Source organism: Glycine soja, chromosome 16 (assembly GCF_004193775.1).
Source record: "Glycine soja cultivar W05 chromosome 16, ASM419377v2, whole genome shotgun sequence".
NCBI classification, from domain to species: Eukaryota; Viridiplantae; Streptophyta; class Magnoliopsida; order Fabales; family Fabaceae; genus Glycine; species Glycine soja.
The window spans coordinates 3,247,534-3,263,414 of record NC_041017.1 but is presented as its reverse complement, the minus strand read 5'-3'; the positions used below and the strand labels follow the sequence as shown (position 1 = coordinate 3,263,414).

Genomic DNA, 15,881 nt, shown 5'->3' with positions numbered 1-15,881 from the left:
ATTTATTTTTATTACTTCTTACCCCACAAATAGTAATGTGAAATTCGTTCTCTTTAAAATTTTTGAAAATCCATTTAAAACACCTAACTTGTAATGCCGCGGTTAGATTGAAACGGTCTATGAAACAAAATTGACTTGAAAACAAATGTCCATCATCATGAAAAAATGGCAATTCATTCTAAAGTGGAAGGAATGATTCCATTCTAGATCGTAATCTTAATTACCATTATGAAATTTAAGTAGCATCTTTTAAACTTTTCATTCTTTCTTTCTTCTATAAAAAAATAAAAGGACTTTCCATTCTTGCCTTAATTCTAGGAACATTGTGTAGAATAGAATATCCATCGCATTACTAATTATACCAAACTTGAAAAGAATAATAGCTTCATCCGCTTTCATTCTTTATTCTTTCAAAAGTCAATCCAACTAACAAAAATTTAGACTACCATCTAATCATAGATTATCATTATATATAATAAAATTGTTAACTTTAATAATACCTTCTTTGAAAATTATATTTATGACTATTTTTAATTAACAGTAATTTTTTTACATGCATGAAAATATAACTTGAAAAATTCATTTAATGAAGTCCCATTCCAAAATATTAAAATATATTATGTTTTTTTATAGGGAAATATATTATGTTTGCAACATAAGATCCATTTGTTTCAAAATTAAGTATAATTAATTTTGAACCATTAAAACACAGTTGAAGTGTATGCCCAAATTAATATCAACAATAAATATTAAATTGAAACGTATCCATCCATGGTAGAAGAAATTTTGATGTGTAGCCAAAGAAGCACTTAATCCATTCACTTGAGGAGATTAAGAATAAATAAGATTGCATCAGGAAATCAATGATACATTATTTACAGGGTAAACTAAATAACAGGAAGGAGAATTTTCCCCTATCCACAACCAAGTACATTTCATTTAATGAGGTAAATTAACATGACTAGAACATCATGCACAAGTTAAGATAGAATGAGAAGAACAGGAACATGCATGCAAGGCTAGGGGTCTGCCTTACCAGCAACCTGTTCATCACTAGAATCATATTCATCTTCACTTAGCTCTTCATCACTGGAGTTCTCTTCTGTGGCAGCTCCTATGTCTTCAGGTTTAGCATACTTCTCACAGTACTCTGAAATTGCAAGAAAAAAACACGAGTAAATGTTATGTTAAGAAATTAATGCTCCTGAGCATCATATGGAAATTGGTTTTCGCATCAATTCAAGCCTAGATAAACAAATCGAAGTGATACTTTGTACAAGTTAGTGTTCATAAAAGTCAACAAAAGATGGATAATTCTAAATTTCGATACTAGTTTTAATATGTGAATGATACACACAGCACAAGGCAATTGACTGCCTCTGAGGAAACTTTACATGATACAGAAGACTGACTAACAATGGAGAAATAAAACCCTTACCTATGGATAAGGTATGAACTTGAGTGAACAATTGGTACATGTGGATAACAGACATTGAGTTTTCAACTATACACAGATAGATATAGGTCACATTGGCAGAACAAAGTCATCCAGGGATAACATCATGCTATCTCATAATTAAATGTTGATTCAAAAATTATCTCCTAAGTGATATAATGATGATAAACATCTAGGTGGCCTGGCCTCCTAGCCAGGTTAGAAAACAGACACCTTTTTTTCAATTGCTTGTGATTGCGGTATATAACATGAATGAAGACAGTGTCTCCTCTTTCACAAATAAATTTAACACCTAAGCTTCTCTTCTGCAAGTATACCCATATGCACACCATAGATAAGGTAATATGCCTCATTTTTCTGTTTAGAATTTGATGGCATCATAGGAGGCAGCATAAAAATAGCAGTAGAAATGGCAGTAAAATTAACTCCGTTGGCAGATGACAATTTGAGATAGTAAAGTTTATGTTGCAGTCAAATAGAAGAACCGAAGCAATTGCTTTTCTGTTAGTAATTGGATAATAGTAGGAGATTAAGAACCATCAGTGAGTTGCTATAACTGTTTATGAGAGTGTAGGCGAATGTGCACTGCATTGTAGTCCTTAACCACTACCCTGAGGACTAAAAACAGCTCGTTCAAGCGTCCCTCCTGATTTTAATTGTAGCTCAAATAAGGAAGAATAAAAATAAAGGGCTCAAATAAAACATAGCAAGCCTGTGGTACTGGTCTTTGGAAAGTGCATATCAACAAATACAGACATGCATATTCAGAAAATGAAATTTCAAAATCAACCCATACCTTTAACCCTTTGTTCATAAGTGGCTCGATCACGCATCATTAAAGCTGCAGCTTCTCCGTTCAAGGGGTCTGATGGATTGGGATACAGAAGAAGTTGTGGTAGAAACACCTCAAACACATTGACAAGATCTAAAACAATGCTTATATTTAGACATGTGACGATGAACCAAAAAAATTCTAAATGGAAAACTTAAATAGAAAAACAAATATTTTCTCATATGGTTAACAGAAAGAACATTACCAAACATGGGACTCCAGGTTTGATTGATAACATCAAGACAAACTGATCCTGACCTGAAATTATTATAATCCAATATGATCGCACACAATACTTAAAATTAACACAAGGCAAACTACTCAAAGTATAGAGTTTCGCAGCAATATTAAAAAATACAATATTTTTACATCTCATCAACATTTGGGTGATAGATCTTATTGATAAAGCCTATGGAAGGAGATTTATAAGGATAAGCATCTGGCAGCTCAACTCTTACTTTCCATACACCTCCATGATAAGGACCTGCAAGCAACCATCACAAGGATGAAAAAGAAGATTCTAAACATTTAAGGTCCATAATACAGTAACAGCACCTTTCCCAAACCAAAACATTCAATCTCAGTTCAATTTCTGGAACCATGGACAGACCAATAAACAAAAGGGAAAATCAGAAACTGTCAGCATAAATTAAAAAAAAAAAAAAAAAAAAACTCATGCTAATATTTTCTGGCTAAAAATTAGTGTCATATTAGGACATAGAAAGCCACAATATGAAAAGGAGAAATAAATAAGAAAACAAACAGAAACTGTTTTATGCAATAACGCTGCAAAATGCACACGAAGCAATCAATACAAGTAACAGAAAAGGAATTAAAAGGAGACAAAAGATTATGAGTTCCATATGGGAATCTTATTGTTGCCACACAAATCTAAATCTAGAGCCACCAAAGTCAATATATGGTTAATTACCACATACCCACAATAGCAACCCAACTTTTTTCACAAAAAACAATTCACAAAAAGCTTCAAAACATGTAACAAAGATAAAAACAAAGGAGAATTTACTCTCATTGGGTCCATGGAAGTGCACATAAAACTCTTGCATTCCATCATTAATCATCTCCACCTTGTAGTCACTCATCATCCTATTAATTGAGGAAAAACAAAAAACAAAACAACAATCAAAAACAGAATCCAGAGTCAAACTTAGACACCCAAATAGAAAAAGATTATAACTTGAATGGAAATGAAAGGTAAAAAAAAAAAGGAAAACAGAAGAAATTAGGGATTAACAGTTTCATCAAGTCCATTTCTCGCCGCTTGCTTGGAGAAGACATTTTGTTTGTTTGTTTGTTTTTCCTTTGTGAGTTTCTGTGATGATGTTTTTGTTTTCCTTAGCTACTTGCTTTTCAGGAATTAAGAGAGAGAGAGAGAAAGAGAAACATGTTTGGGAGGAAGAGAAAGAAGAGGTTTGTGGGAGAACTTTGCTTGTGCAACTTGAAGAAGTAAAATTGGTTCAGACAGCAATAAGCAAAACTAGGACTCAGATAATAATCATAAAAACATTTTGGTTAATGAAGAAAATATTATACTCTTTGCATCTTAAAATAAATATAATAATTTTTTAACTTAATATTAATAATAAGATTGATTTTATAATACTGCTTATTCTTTTTCATTTATTTATTAATATTTATTTAATTTATGTAAAATAATCTAAAATGGTATTTATTTTATGTTTAAATATTTTTTTAGTTTTTGTAAAATTATTATTTTTTATTTTAGTCATCATAAATTATATTTATTTTATTTTTTATTAAAAAAAATTAGATAATTTTTTAAATTGTGAAAAAAAAATCGCTATCTCATCTAAAGTGTAATAAGGACTAAAAATAAAACAAACAACATTTACAAGAATTAAAAATAAAAAAATAATTTGGTAAGGACAAAAAATAAAAAAAGTTACAAGAATTAAACAAATATTTAAGCCTTTATTTTAAAAAGATTAATAGTTTCTTTTTCTTTTAAAAAAGACATCTTCACATCGATTGTTGTTGAAGATTAATTCTCTTATGAAAAATCACTGAAATATATATTATATTTTATATAAAGTATTTTTTATACACATGATAAAAAATTGAGTCTTTAATAACATACTTAAAAAACTGCTAGAATTTATTAATATTTAGTAACTTGTCTAATAAAAAAACTATTATATATAAGTATTATATTGCAAAATGTAAATTTGATATAAAAAATCTAATTTTATTTATATAATATTGAATTATATTTTATAAAAAGAAAATATTTTATGTTCTTTCTTTTCAACGTAGAAATTAATAACATAATTATTAGTGTGGAACCTTGCCTGTGTAGTTTTATCCCTAACAGGCATGGTAGTGATAATATTGTGATGGCCTAAGAGATTTTTCACTCTGTGCAGTCCAAGTCCAAACACAACATGGTGCTATAGGCTTAAATGAGAGTTCATCAAAGATACTCTAGCTGCTTTTCAGTGTCCAAACAAGTTCACAACATGGATCCCCTTACCTTTTTGAGAGAAAACCTGCTAAATAGTTATTTATATATCATCAAAAGTAATACAAACTTTAACTCCAAATCCTAAAATAATATGTCCCTACTTTTCTTATATATGAAAAACAAAAATATTTTTTGCAACTTTGTAAACATAAAGTTGAACAATTATAAATTTTATATTGTTATTAGTTATCTACTACTATAATTAATTGAATTGATGAGATAATCGTCAATTTAACGCTCATAATACAAAATTAAAATACAACAGAAAACAACGTGAATAGAATAGACATTGGAGTTCTCTCAAAAAATAAAAAAAATAGACAGACATTGAAGTAATAACCTGCCCTTTTACATGCCTTCCAAGGTTCCTTCCAACCTAATTCCCATTTCCCACGTTGTACCTTTTCACCGTCTAAGTTAAAAAAATTAGACTTCTATTCAAGGTTTAATTTTTTATACATAAAATAATAAAAGATACGGTCACGTACGTTTCATTTTGTTCGCACGTCAAACTAGCCTTAATTAGAGTGGCATGCATTAAAATTCATTTACTTATCATGAAGTGCGTGAATTGATTTGGTGGGCGATTCTTTAGTTTAATAAAGTGATTTTATATTTGAATCTTAAATATATCATTTTGCTAGATCTTAAAAAACTTTATTCTTCATAAGAAAAAAAAATTAGGTCACTGGCTATAAAAAATAATTAAATATTATTATTTAATTATAAATTATCATGTATAAAAAAATTGTTAATTTTTATAATAATTATTTTATATCATTAGAATATGAGTAATAAACTAATAATTTTAACCAACTTAAGATTAATTTTGAAAAAAAAAATACACATATTCTCAAACAAAAAGATCTATTCATTAATTTTGGAACATATCAGGGTTAAGCACAGGATTTAGAGCTTAGTTTTATTGTTCTCATTCTTTTAAATAAGAATGTGTCAGAGCATTATCCATATCTGAGATGATTCTAGAGTGAGTGAATAGATTAAATACATAATGCTAAACATTATTTTTTGTACCTTTCTTATTCACTAGATCGTGTTTCTAAAGTGATAGTAATTAAATTTATGGCCCACGGTTTCCTACAGTTGTTAATTTCCCTACCTTATCCTAATTACAGTGTCAGTGTCATTTGCTTTCGGTATACATAACATATAACACAGCATAAGTCCATCTGTTCATCATTCTTTTATCACTTTCTGGATGGTGGCTATTCTTTTGGTATGCTTAGTATGATAAAGGCGTGTAAAAGTGAAACTCAGATTCATTTCATTTCTTGGAGAATGGATAGATACAAAATTTGAATCACAAAACAAGTGGGTGCGTGTGATTATTTGATGGACCGATACAATAGAAGTACAGTATTAATTATTATTATTAGTTATTTTTAATTATTTGCTTTCCGACATTGGAGAAATCAGAATAAAGGGATCGTCGATCTAGAGAGATCTAGGGAATTTGGTGATATGGGGTGACGTTGAGATGAATTCAACCAAGGGATCGTCGATCTAGAGAGATCTAGGGAATTTGGTTCCTCAAAGTAATATCCTCAGCCCGCACACATATATGGAATAAATAAAATATAAATATAAAACTAATTAAAAGTTCACCAAACACATAATATATAAAAACATTTTTAAAGATAAAAAATTTACATTCATTTCTTAAGTATCAAAATAAAATTAATCTAAATAAGAAAATCGAATTATCTCAATTTAAAATATGACCGATCAAATTTATGAAAAAGAATTCAACTAACAGCAGAAATCATAAAACAGCTGCATTATTTATGGAATTATAACATGTGAAATAAAAGTCGCGCCTAATGTCCCGATGTCACATCTATTAGAGCATTTCCCTGAGAAAGACTAAGTCTCTCCATCTCCAGCATGATCATCAACATAGGTTGGCTCACTTGGAACAGAATGACAAACAGTCCAAACACAAACACACCCAGAGTGAGTTATCACATTTCTAAATAAAATACGGATAAACAAAAATATAAGCAAAATACATTAAGAAAAATATTTACCACATAGCTCAACTTACTGCAATCCATGTCACTTCACCACATTATCATTTAAAAAATTTATTTTTCAATCACTTGTCACATTACACATGAATCACACACTCGACTCAAGGCGTAACAACACTCACCAATTTCATAATAAATAATTCACAGACATTATACAACAATTATACAAAGACTCAAGTCTATATGCAATGTGGTACTATATTAGTGAAAAATAACACTAGGACGCCTAGGAGTACATAACAAGATACGCCACACAATGGATATGTCAAGTCACTCTCACTAAATGAAATCATAAGGTGACTAGTCAGGATCACTCTGTTTGCAAGAATGCTTCAACCATATGGGAATCAACATAGGCTTAAAGGAGTACTCAAATCGAGTGTATTTATCCTAAGGCCTAGACTTTGAAGAATCTGTTAGGGTCTCACCTTTCTGATTCAGGTCCAACCCCAACAACTTTTGCATGCAAACATTGTTCATGAATAATACTTAACAAATAGATAAACATGTATTATAATAATAAAATATATCTAACTTCAAAGTTTTTAAAAATATTTACATGTATCAAATATGTATGACACGTCACTATTTTTATATCAATTTTTCTTTATTAATATAATTTTTTTTTCTTCTCATGTAAATGTAAAAATGTTCAAGCAACATTATTTCTTTATCGCGCGATAAACTATTATTTGATTGTATTTGAACCTCCTTTTTGTCTTATTTTTACTTTAATTTGTTTGTAGAGCTTATGAGTATGTTAAGTGTGAATAGTTGAACAAGAAAACTACTAAAGAGCCAATAACACCAAAGGAAATAAGAAAAGGAGAATTTTGAACATTTTTTATTGAGCACAACTCATGTTGATTTAGCACGGCTCGTGCTAAACCTACATGTCGTGTTGAACCTGCAGGTCATGCTGATCCAGCATGACCCATGTTGAATCAACACCCCAAATCCTCACAAAAGGCCATGCTAACCTAGCACAGCTTTGCTAGCCTTCACACTGCAACTTATTTTAAACTTTATAAATAGAAATGTAGAAGTTCTTTTAGGTTATGCTTTATCTTATTTACGAACAACAATAGCTTTTGAAAGGAGAACTGCACCAACAACAATTGGGGTCCGAATCTGTAAGGATTTTTTATCTCTTTTATTTCTAATGCAATATTGTATGTTATTTAGTTATTCTATGATTTTGGTTGGCTAAACCCTTAGAACTCAAATTATGATGTAGTTGTACCCATGTAATTTGATTTCTCTTTTTAATAAAGTTATTCGAGGTCATTCAATTGATTGTATATTTTTATCGCTTTCACTTCTATATTGGAATTGATTATTCTGATTATTAGTTAATTGTGTGTTTGTGATCATCTTCTCGTAATTAATTAACTTATAGAATGGTGGGGTTCATAAAGCTTGCATGATCAAACTAATGACATGAATCCCATTTTACTAACTTATTTGTTATTCATCCTTAACCCTAAATTAAATCCCAAATGACAAATGCACGATTGATTTAGAGGGAAGAGTATTCTCAGACATTGACCATAGGCTAACAATTAAAATAAAAGATATTAGGTACAATTAAAATAGGAGATATTAGACGATTAATTGGTAACTGAGAGTTCTTAATTAAAATAGGAGTTAGGGGTGGTACATGCAAAATCACAATCTGAGTCACTTCTCTTCATACATATCTATTCTTGAAACTATTGTATGTCTTTAGTTTTATTTTCTTGAACACAAACACACAATCTCTAACTCAAGCTAAAAACCCAAAATTATTTAGTTTATGCTATTAAGATTATTTGAGAACAGGACTAGTTTTTAGGGTAGAATATCCAAATTTTTTAATTCATTGTTTTTACTCTGTAGGATACAATTGCCTTTAACGAATATATATTTTACGCATCATTCGTCTTGCGCAACACAAACACACACTTAATGTTAAAAATAATATTAGGTAACTTAGTTTTTTAATCCATTTAAGTGCTCTGTCTATTTGTAATCCGTTAACTCAGTAGGTTAAAGATACAGCTCGATAAGTTATCGACCTAATTTATTAACATATTATTTTGTTTTTTTTTTGTAAAATTAAAAAAACCTATTTAATGTCAAATGTTCATGTTATAATTTAGTAACCTATAATAATACCTATTTCATTTATGCTGGGCAATATTTTTTGGATTATGTAGCACAAGATTGAACCTTATCTTAACCTTACATGATCATATCTTATTTGTTAGAGATAGACATAGCTAAGGTAAGAAAATTTGGTGAGTGGGGAAAAAATAAACTTTATCACATAATACAAATCATTTAAGTTTTGTTTTAATTTTTTGGATAAATTTTAGTTAATCAACTCATCATTTTATGACTCATTAATTTGCCATAGTATGTCAACTCACCAACCAATCTCTAAGCTAAAATAGGTTATGTTTTCAAACTCGTAGCAAGTGGATCAATTCACCTCGTCTTACTTAAGACGGGTTAAATTAGGTGCAACATAAGTTCTACAAAAATTTATAAATATTAACTATATTAAGTTCAGTTTTAAAAAATAATGACAGGTGGAATATTAGCTCAACCATCAAACTCAATTATTTTAAATGTAATCAATATTAATATAAATTCATGTATTTTAAAAGTAAATTATAAATATTTATTCTATTTAGTAATTTTTTACATAATAATTTTTTTAATCCCTGTAAATATAAGCTGGTGTATAATATACAGGGTTAAATACCTTATATGCAGCAGTTTTCTGTTTATCATTTCTTCCGTATGTCTAATCTTTTTTTCTTTTTTCATATGAGCTGAGCTGGTGTATAATATATAGGGTTAAATATAGGTGTGATTTCATCTTTACTCTCATTGGAATTCCTTTATTCTCGTGTTTTTGCATTTTGTTCAAATCCCATTTTCATAAAGAATAATAAGGTGCATAAAGTAATTAAGAATTAAATGTAGATATAATTGATTAAATAAATAAATATGATTACTTGTATTGTTAGTTCGTTTATTAAATAAGTGATTTTAGTCCCTCTAATTTCAAACACTCTTTTATTAACATTTTAAAAATTAATAATAATAATGTTTTTATTTCACTAAGAAATCTTTACATCATTAATAATACATTATTTTAATGACTGAGATAACTTTTTTTTAATTTAGTGTTAGATAATCTTTTCAGTATTAAATTGAAAAGATTGTTCAGAAAAATTATTTAATATGGGAAAATGAGTTTATATTTAGATAAATAGGATTAAAAAGCATAATTTATTGGTTATTTAGTTTTATAATGTCATATTATTTATTTACTGGCAGTAAATATATATGTATTTTTAATTTATCACACATTTAAGTTGTGTATAATATTTTTTTCTGCCTATAACAAATCAATTAGTGTCATAATAGTCTTGTGTTTGGTGTTAGTACATGTGGTAGTGAATTCAAATCTCACATTAAACAAAAATTCAATTTTAAAACCCATTTTCAAGCACATATTAACATTATAGTGTCACATCATCTTTAAGTGTTGGCAAAATTCATGTTTAAATAAAATCTAATAAAATTCATGTCACTTAATGTTGTTAGAAGATATTGATAAGTAAAGTGTTGGACTAAATTTCATTAACTTTAAGAATGAGAGTTTTATTTGCATTCTGAACAATCTATAAATATCTCTCTAAATATTTTTTGAATCTTGAAACATGTTTAGTTAGCTAAAATATAAGAATAGTCCCTTATTTTATTTTTTGGTTCTAAATTATTCTCCAAACTTTTAAAAATTTTAAAATGGTCTCCTTACTTATTTAATTTATGATAAGTTAGTTCTTTCAGAAAAATTGATCATTTTCCTAAAAGGCATTTTTGAACCTTTTTCTAATGGATTCAAGACGTGAAACTTCAATAGATTCAAATTATTGGAATCAACTAATGTTTAAAACAAAAAAGGTCATAAATATAGTAAAAATATCATAAAAAATGAGTCTTATCAATAATAAGAAAAGAACGTGACATTAGATTTTTAGATTTCTAGTTTGAGACTTATTTTTCATGTATTTTTCACTTTGCTTATGCCTTTTTTTGGTCCGAACATTATTTGATTTTCATAGTTTTCATGTAGATAAAACTAAAAAGATAAATTTCACATCTTGAATTAGTAAAAAAATATTCAAAATTATGTTCAAAAATAAAAAATGATCAATTTTTTGAAATGATTAATTTGTCATAAATTAAATAAGTAAGAGAACAATTTTAGAACTTTTAAAAGTTAGAAGAACAATTAAAAACCAAAAAATAAGTGAAGGGGTCATTTGTGTATTTTAACATGATTTGTCCATGATGAGGTCTCAAGACCCAACTCTCATAAACTTTTTCATATAAAGAAAAAGTACAAGACTTGATTTGAGCAACTGAAACTAAAGGACTAAAATTATCCATTTGATGAATCATAGGGATTAAAAACACTAATAAATCTATTCAGTACATATTATTTTTGTTGGAAATCTCACATTAACTAGAAATAAAAATTTCTAGTACCCTTTATCATCTCTCTTAATAATATATGTTTGTTTGCCAAAAAAAATTTAGAGATAATACCAAAGTATTATATATAATTTATCTTATAAAATTAAGTTAGGCCTGAACTTAAATTATAATATAGTATTAAAGTTTGTAGCTTATCTTTGTGATTACCTATTCTAGTAGGCATCCTTTTCTTGTAGGCATATATAGAGGTGGGAGTAAGGAATGTTTGCACAATATCACTCGATACTAATTCGTTTTAAGATAGGTTCTAACAATTGAAGTTTTAAAATAATACATAAATAGGAATGAAATATTTTTGTTGAAATGCAAATGAAAAAAAAAAAAGGCAATTACTAAGTTTATTTATCATATAAAAGCAAAAAGATTTAAGAGAGATTTACAAATAAGCACATGCATTATAATCCTGTATCATAAGCTAGGGGATAAAATTAAGTACAACAAAATCACACTCCTCAATCTACAAAATGGTCCAAGGGGAACACACACAAACACACAAATGGTTCATGTGGGTCCCCTCATTGCTAGAAGACCTAAGATAAAATCTTAGCACTCCGTATCCTAGTTAGAAAATCTAACAATGACTTGTCAGGAGAAAAAAATGTAAAAAACACTTGTTCGATTAAAAAAAAATGAAAAAGAAAACTACACTTGATATAAGGTAGCTGCCACATTTCTTTATTAAATTTTAAAATCCCAAGGATGAATCTCTAGAAATTCATCTACAATCCTTTAACAGTTTAACCTTTCTCCATGGAAACACCTTGTGGGCAACTTTAACTAGCTAGAATCCAAAAGACAATTGGTGTCATTTTGGGCAACTTTAATACTCATTTTAGAGCATGTTGGACTGTGGGGCTAAACTTGCTTTGACGGCAATGAACCTTGAGGGGTGGGTGAAATATAGTGTTGGGATTTTCATGGGACTTCTTCTCCCACACATTAAAATGGGTGGCTCTTATTTAGATAAAGAATTCAATCAACTTACATTTTCTTCTTCATATATCAAAATCAATTGATAACTGTCATGTTTGATGTTTCATAGAACATAACTACATAAGGCATGTTCTAATAAGAGATTCAAGTGTACATCTAATGCGCGCACACTTAGCCAACCAACATTTTGATACATTATCACTTTAAATATAAAATAATCATATTCACACAAATATTTGTGTAGTTATTGGATATTAATGGACTAAGTATATATAATTTGTATTATACACTTTCTATAATCAAGAATTTATGTATCATTTTATGTTATTGACACCTTTTTTATCTTTTGGGCCAGACCCACTCAAAAGTCCAACCCACTTTAATATATCGATTGAAAATTCTGAGTTTTTTTTTTTTACTAAATTCTGATGTTTAATAGATTCTCAACAAAATTCTGAGCTTATACCTTCAAATTATGAACTATAAGTTAGATATATACTCATCCTAATCTTCCATAAAAGAATATGTCATTGATTCAAGTGATATTAAATTTGATCTTCTTGATTTGAGTTTTGTTAAAAAAAATATAATTAAAAGAAAAGAATCATATTAAAAATAATTAATTAAATTTTTTCACAGAGATTAGTTTATCGATAGATATGTTCTATAATTTGTACTAGTAACATAATAATAATAAAAACTACTAATCTTTCATGTATTTATAAATTAAAAAAAAATACTACTAATCTTCCATGTTGAGAATACCAATTAATGAAGGGATCTTGCAGATATTTTTTTCCAAGATTTCCGCAACGTTATGTCTTAGGAGTCTATTAAAGATGTCTTACCTCTTCTTTATTGCCCCTTATCGAACCTTATATTTATAGTGAACAGCTAGGCTCTATTGAACTAGAAATATCAACAAAGAAAGTAACATTCACCTACTGGTTCTCAAAAAGATCTAGTGTCATGCATCACCAAAGAAATTAGATATACATAATATTCCGAGCTGCACTAATGAATATGGCTAGTTGTAGTAAAAAGCAAATAATGAAAAACACACCAAATCTTTTTAGAAAAGTATTTTCCATTAATAGAAAAAATAATTTCTAGTTTTATTTTAACCATAATCTAATCTCAATTTTCCTAACGAACGTACATGTTCTTCTTTATAAACTTTTTTACATATACTCGCACTTTTATTATTTTTACAAATATGCGGACATTTTTTTTGTCCAAACGTATGCAATTTATATTATTATATTTATCGTTTCACCTAACTTGCTTTAGTCGGATCTATTGTGATATCCAAATAATGAACATCTCAGACCAAAAATATTGCATTTATCATTAAATTTATATCAAAACTGTTTTGTGTACAATGTTAGAAATTTAATAACTCATAACAGAATGCAAGTCATTTTGAGAACGATATAATAATAAATGTAGCCCAAGGGCGAGGTTTTGATAAATAAAAAATCTTTTGAGAAATATAATCACATATTCACATGGAAATCTAAAACTTTCAATTGCCAGTTTCTTATGCACTATCCAAAAATTTGAATTTTTTAAGTGACGGGAAATTGAAAGAAAATATTTTGAAATCAGCTTCTGCGTTTCATTTTATTATATTGAGCTGATGTATATTTTTTGTGATGGACTTCATCATGTTGTGACTTGTGAGTATATTACCCATTAACAAGTTACATTTAATGTATTAATTTAAAAGCATGACAATGGGAGTGTTAATAAGTTTTTAGTTTTCAAACTTAAAATTGAAACAAAACCGGATAAAAGAGGGTTGAAATAGTTTTCAAATGAAAAAATGTTTTCTGGTTCTATTTTTTTTTTTTTTTTAAGTTTTGTCATCCCTCTTGATACTTTTCTCCATCACTCGCTCAATATGCTTATATGTCTCTTATTTAATATTTGTTAGAGGTAACAAAACAAGTCTAATTGGCTGAACTATCATGAACTCAACTTATAAAATATAATATTAAAGCTTAAAATTTTGAGCACAAAAAGTCTATTTAGCTGAATCTAATCATGTATTGACTTAGGCTTACCTACAAAAATTCATACAAAATTTGATTTTTATAAGGTTTGACTCCTATTTTAAAAGCTCAAATTAAATGTACAATTTTTGACTCGCCTAACCTAACTCATACTCACTTGAAGAAATATAGAACTTAGTCTTTAGTTTTATAGCATGAATTAAATCTTGGGACTTTTAGCCTAATCCAATCAAGGCTTAGTGTGCAAATAGTTTATACAAATGGAACTTTCCACAAGCTTTATGCCTCATTTTAAAAGCCTAAATTGAATTTGGTTTTTTTGGCTTGACTTGATATAGTTCGTTATTTGAGTACACTTGTGAAATATCAAGCTTGAGTTTTAAACTTTAAGCACAAATTGAATATAGATATTTTTAACCTAATATGAGATTAGTAAGAGTGTTTTCTGTTTTCATTTTTCAAAGAAAACATAAAATAAGAGTGAATATGTTTGGTTAAAATTTAGAAAACATTTTTCCTAAAAATATTTTTAAAAACGGGCCCAAAACTAAAAATAATAAATCAATTTTTTCAGCCTTTTTTGGAAAAATGAAATCGCGGTAACAACATGATAAATATATGAAGATGTGATTTTTCTCATAATAAAATATATTTCGAGAATATGTTTTCATAACCTTCTAACAAACATGAGAATAAATATTTTCACCTTGATAATCCCAAAAATAATAGAGGATAAATTGAAAGGCTTGAGCTTTAAATTGTTAGCACAAAATAAATTTAGAAATTTTTAACCTAATTCGATCATGGTATGCATTTTAGAAGTCCAAGTTGAATCTACAATTCATTGGTTTGACCTATTATACCTTATGATCCACATTAACTCTGGCCTATTCTAAACTCGTTTGATGAAATATAGAGCTTGAGTTTTAATTTCTAAATATGAATTAAATTTGGGGGCTTTTCTTTAACCTGGCCTATTTGGGCTTAGCTTTCTAAAAGCTAGTACAAATAAGGCTTTCATCAAGTTTGCGTCTCATTTTAAGCTTGAATTGAACTTGAACTTTTTGGGCCAACTCATTGTAGCTCACAATGTTCATAGATTTAACTATGAACCTAGCCTGAACGTGTTTGATAAAATGCCAAACATAGGCTTTAAATTTTGAACTTTAATTAAATTTGGGTCATTTAAGTCCAATTTGATCATGGATTGATTGATGCTTAGCACACAAAGACCGGAGGGAGCAGTTTTATTATACTTTAGTTTTGTGTTACGATTTCAGTTTCAATAATAAGTAAAAATCTAAGACAAAACTAACAACAAACGAAATGAATTTAGCAATCACTCGAGTGCAAATCTAAGGAAAAAACATTAAGCCTTTATTTGGTAGAGGGAGAAGAAATAGAGGGACTGGAAGTAGGTAAGTATAAGAAAAGAAAAGAAGAAAAATATGAGTAAAAGATAGAAATAGAGATTGTTTGATTGAAAAGAAATAAGATAAAATACAGAAGAAGTATTTAAATTAAAGTTATTTAC

At 28.3% G+C, this 15,881-nt stretch overlaps 1 protein-coding gene across 2 annotated transcripts; it reads right to left on the bottom strand.

The window, feature by feature from the left end:
• Positions 1 to 792: 792 nt before the first annotated feature.
• Positions 793 to 3,781, bottom strand: LOC114389038 (ubiquitin-conjugating enzyme E2 5-like). Of its 2 annotated transcripts, XM_028349628.1 has the most exons (7): positions 3,544 to 3,781; positions 3,316 to 3,395; positions 2,658 to 2,772; positions 2,494 to 2,546; positions 2,253 to 2,381; positions 2,014 to 2,102; positions 1,035 to 1,150 (listed from the first exon to the last, which is right to left on the bottom strand). In XM_028349628.1, the coding sequence occupies exons 1-6, from the start codon at positions 3,585 to 3,587 to the stop codon at positions 2,056 to 2,058; spliced, it is 468 nt and encodes a 155-aa protein (XP_028205429.1). In that variant the 5' UTR covers positions 3,588 to 3,781; the 3' UTR covers positions 1,035 to 1,150; positions 2,014 to 2,055. The 2 variants fall into 2 exon arrangements, with proteins under 2 accessions (XP_028205428.1, XP_028205429.1); XM_028349627.1 differs by lacking the exon at positions 2,014 to 2,102 and having other exon boundaries at positions 793 to 1,150; positions 3,544 to 3,780.
• Between the last annotated feature and the right edge of the window lie 12,100 nt (positions 3,782 to 15,881).

Bases quoted from the DNA above. Each gene is read 5' to 3' on its own strand.
- LOC114389038 (XM_028349627.1), bottom strand. From the start codon at position 3,587: ATGTCTTCTCCAAGCAAGCGGCGAGAAATGGACTTGATGAAACT. The intron at 2,547-2,657 runs GTAAAAATATTG...TAATAATTTCAG, and splicing joins CACCCAAATGTTGATGAGAT to GTCAGGATCAGTTTGTCTTG. The intron at 1,151-2,252 runs GTATGGGTTGAT...TTGCAATTTCAG, and splicing joins TTATGAACAAAGGGTTAAAG to AGTACTGTGAGAAGTATGCT.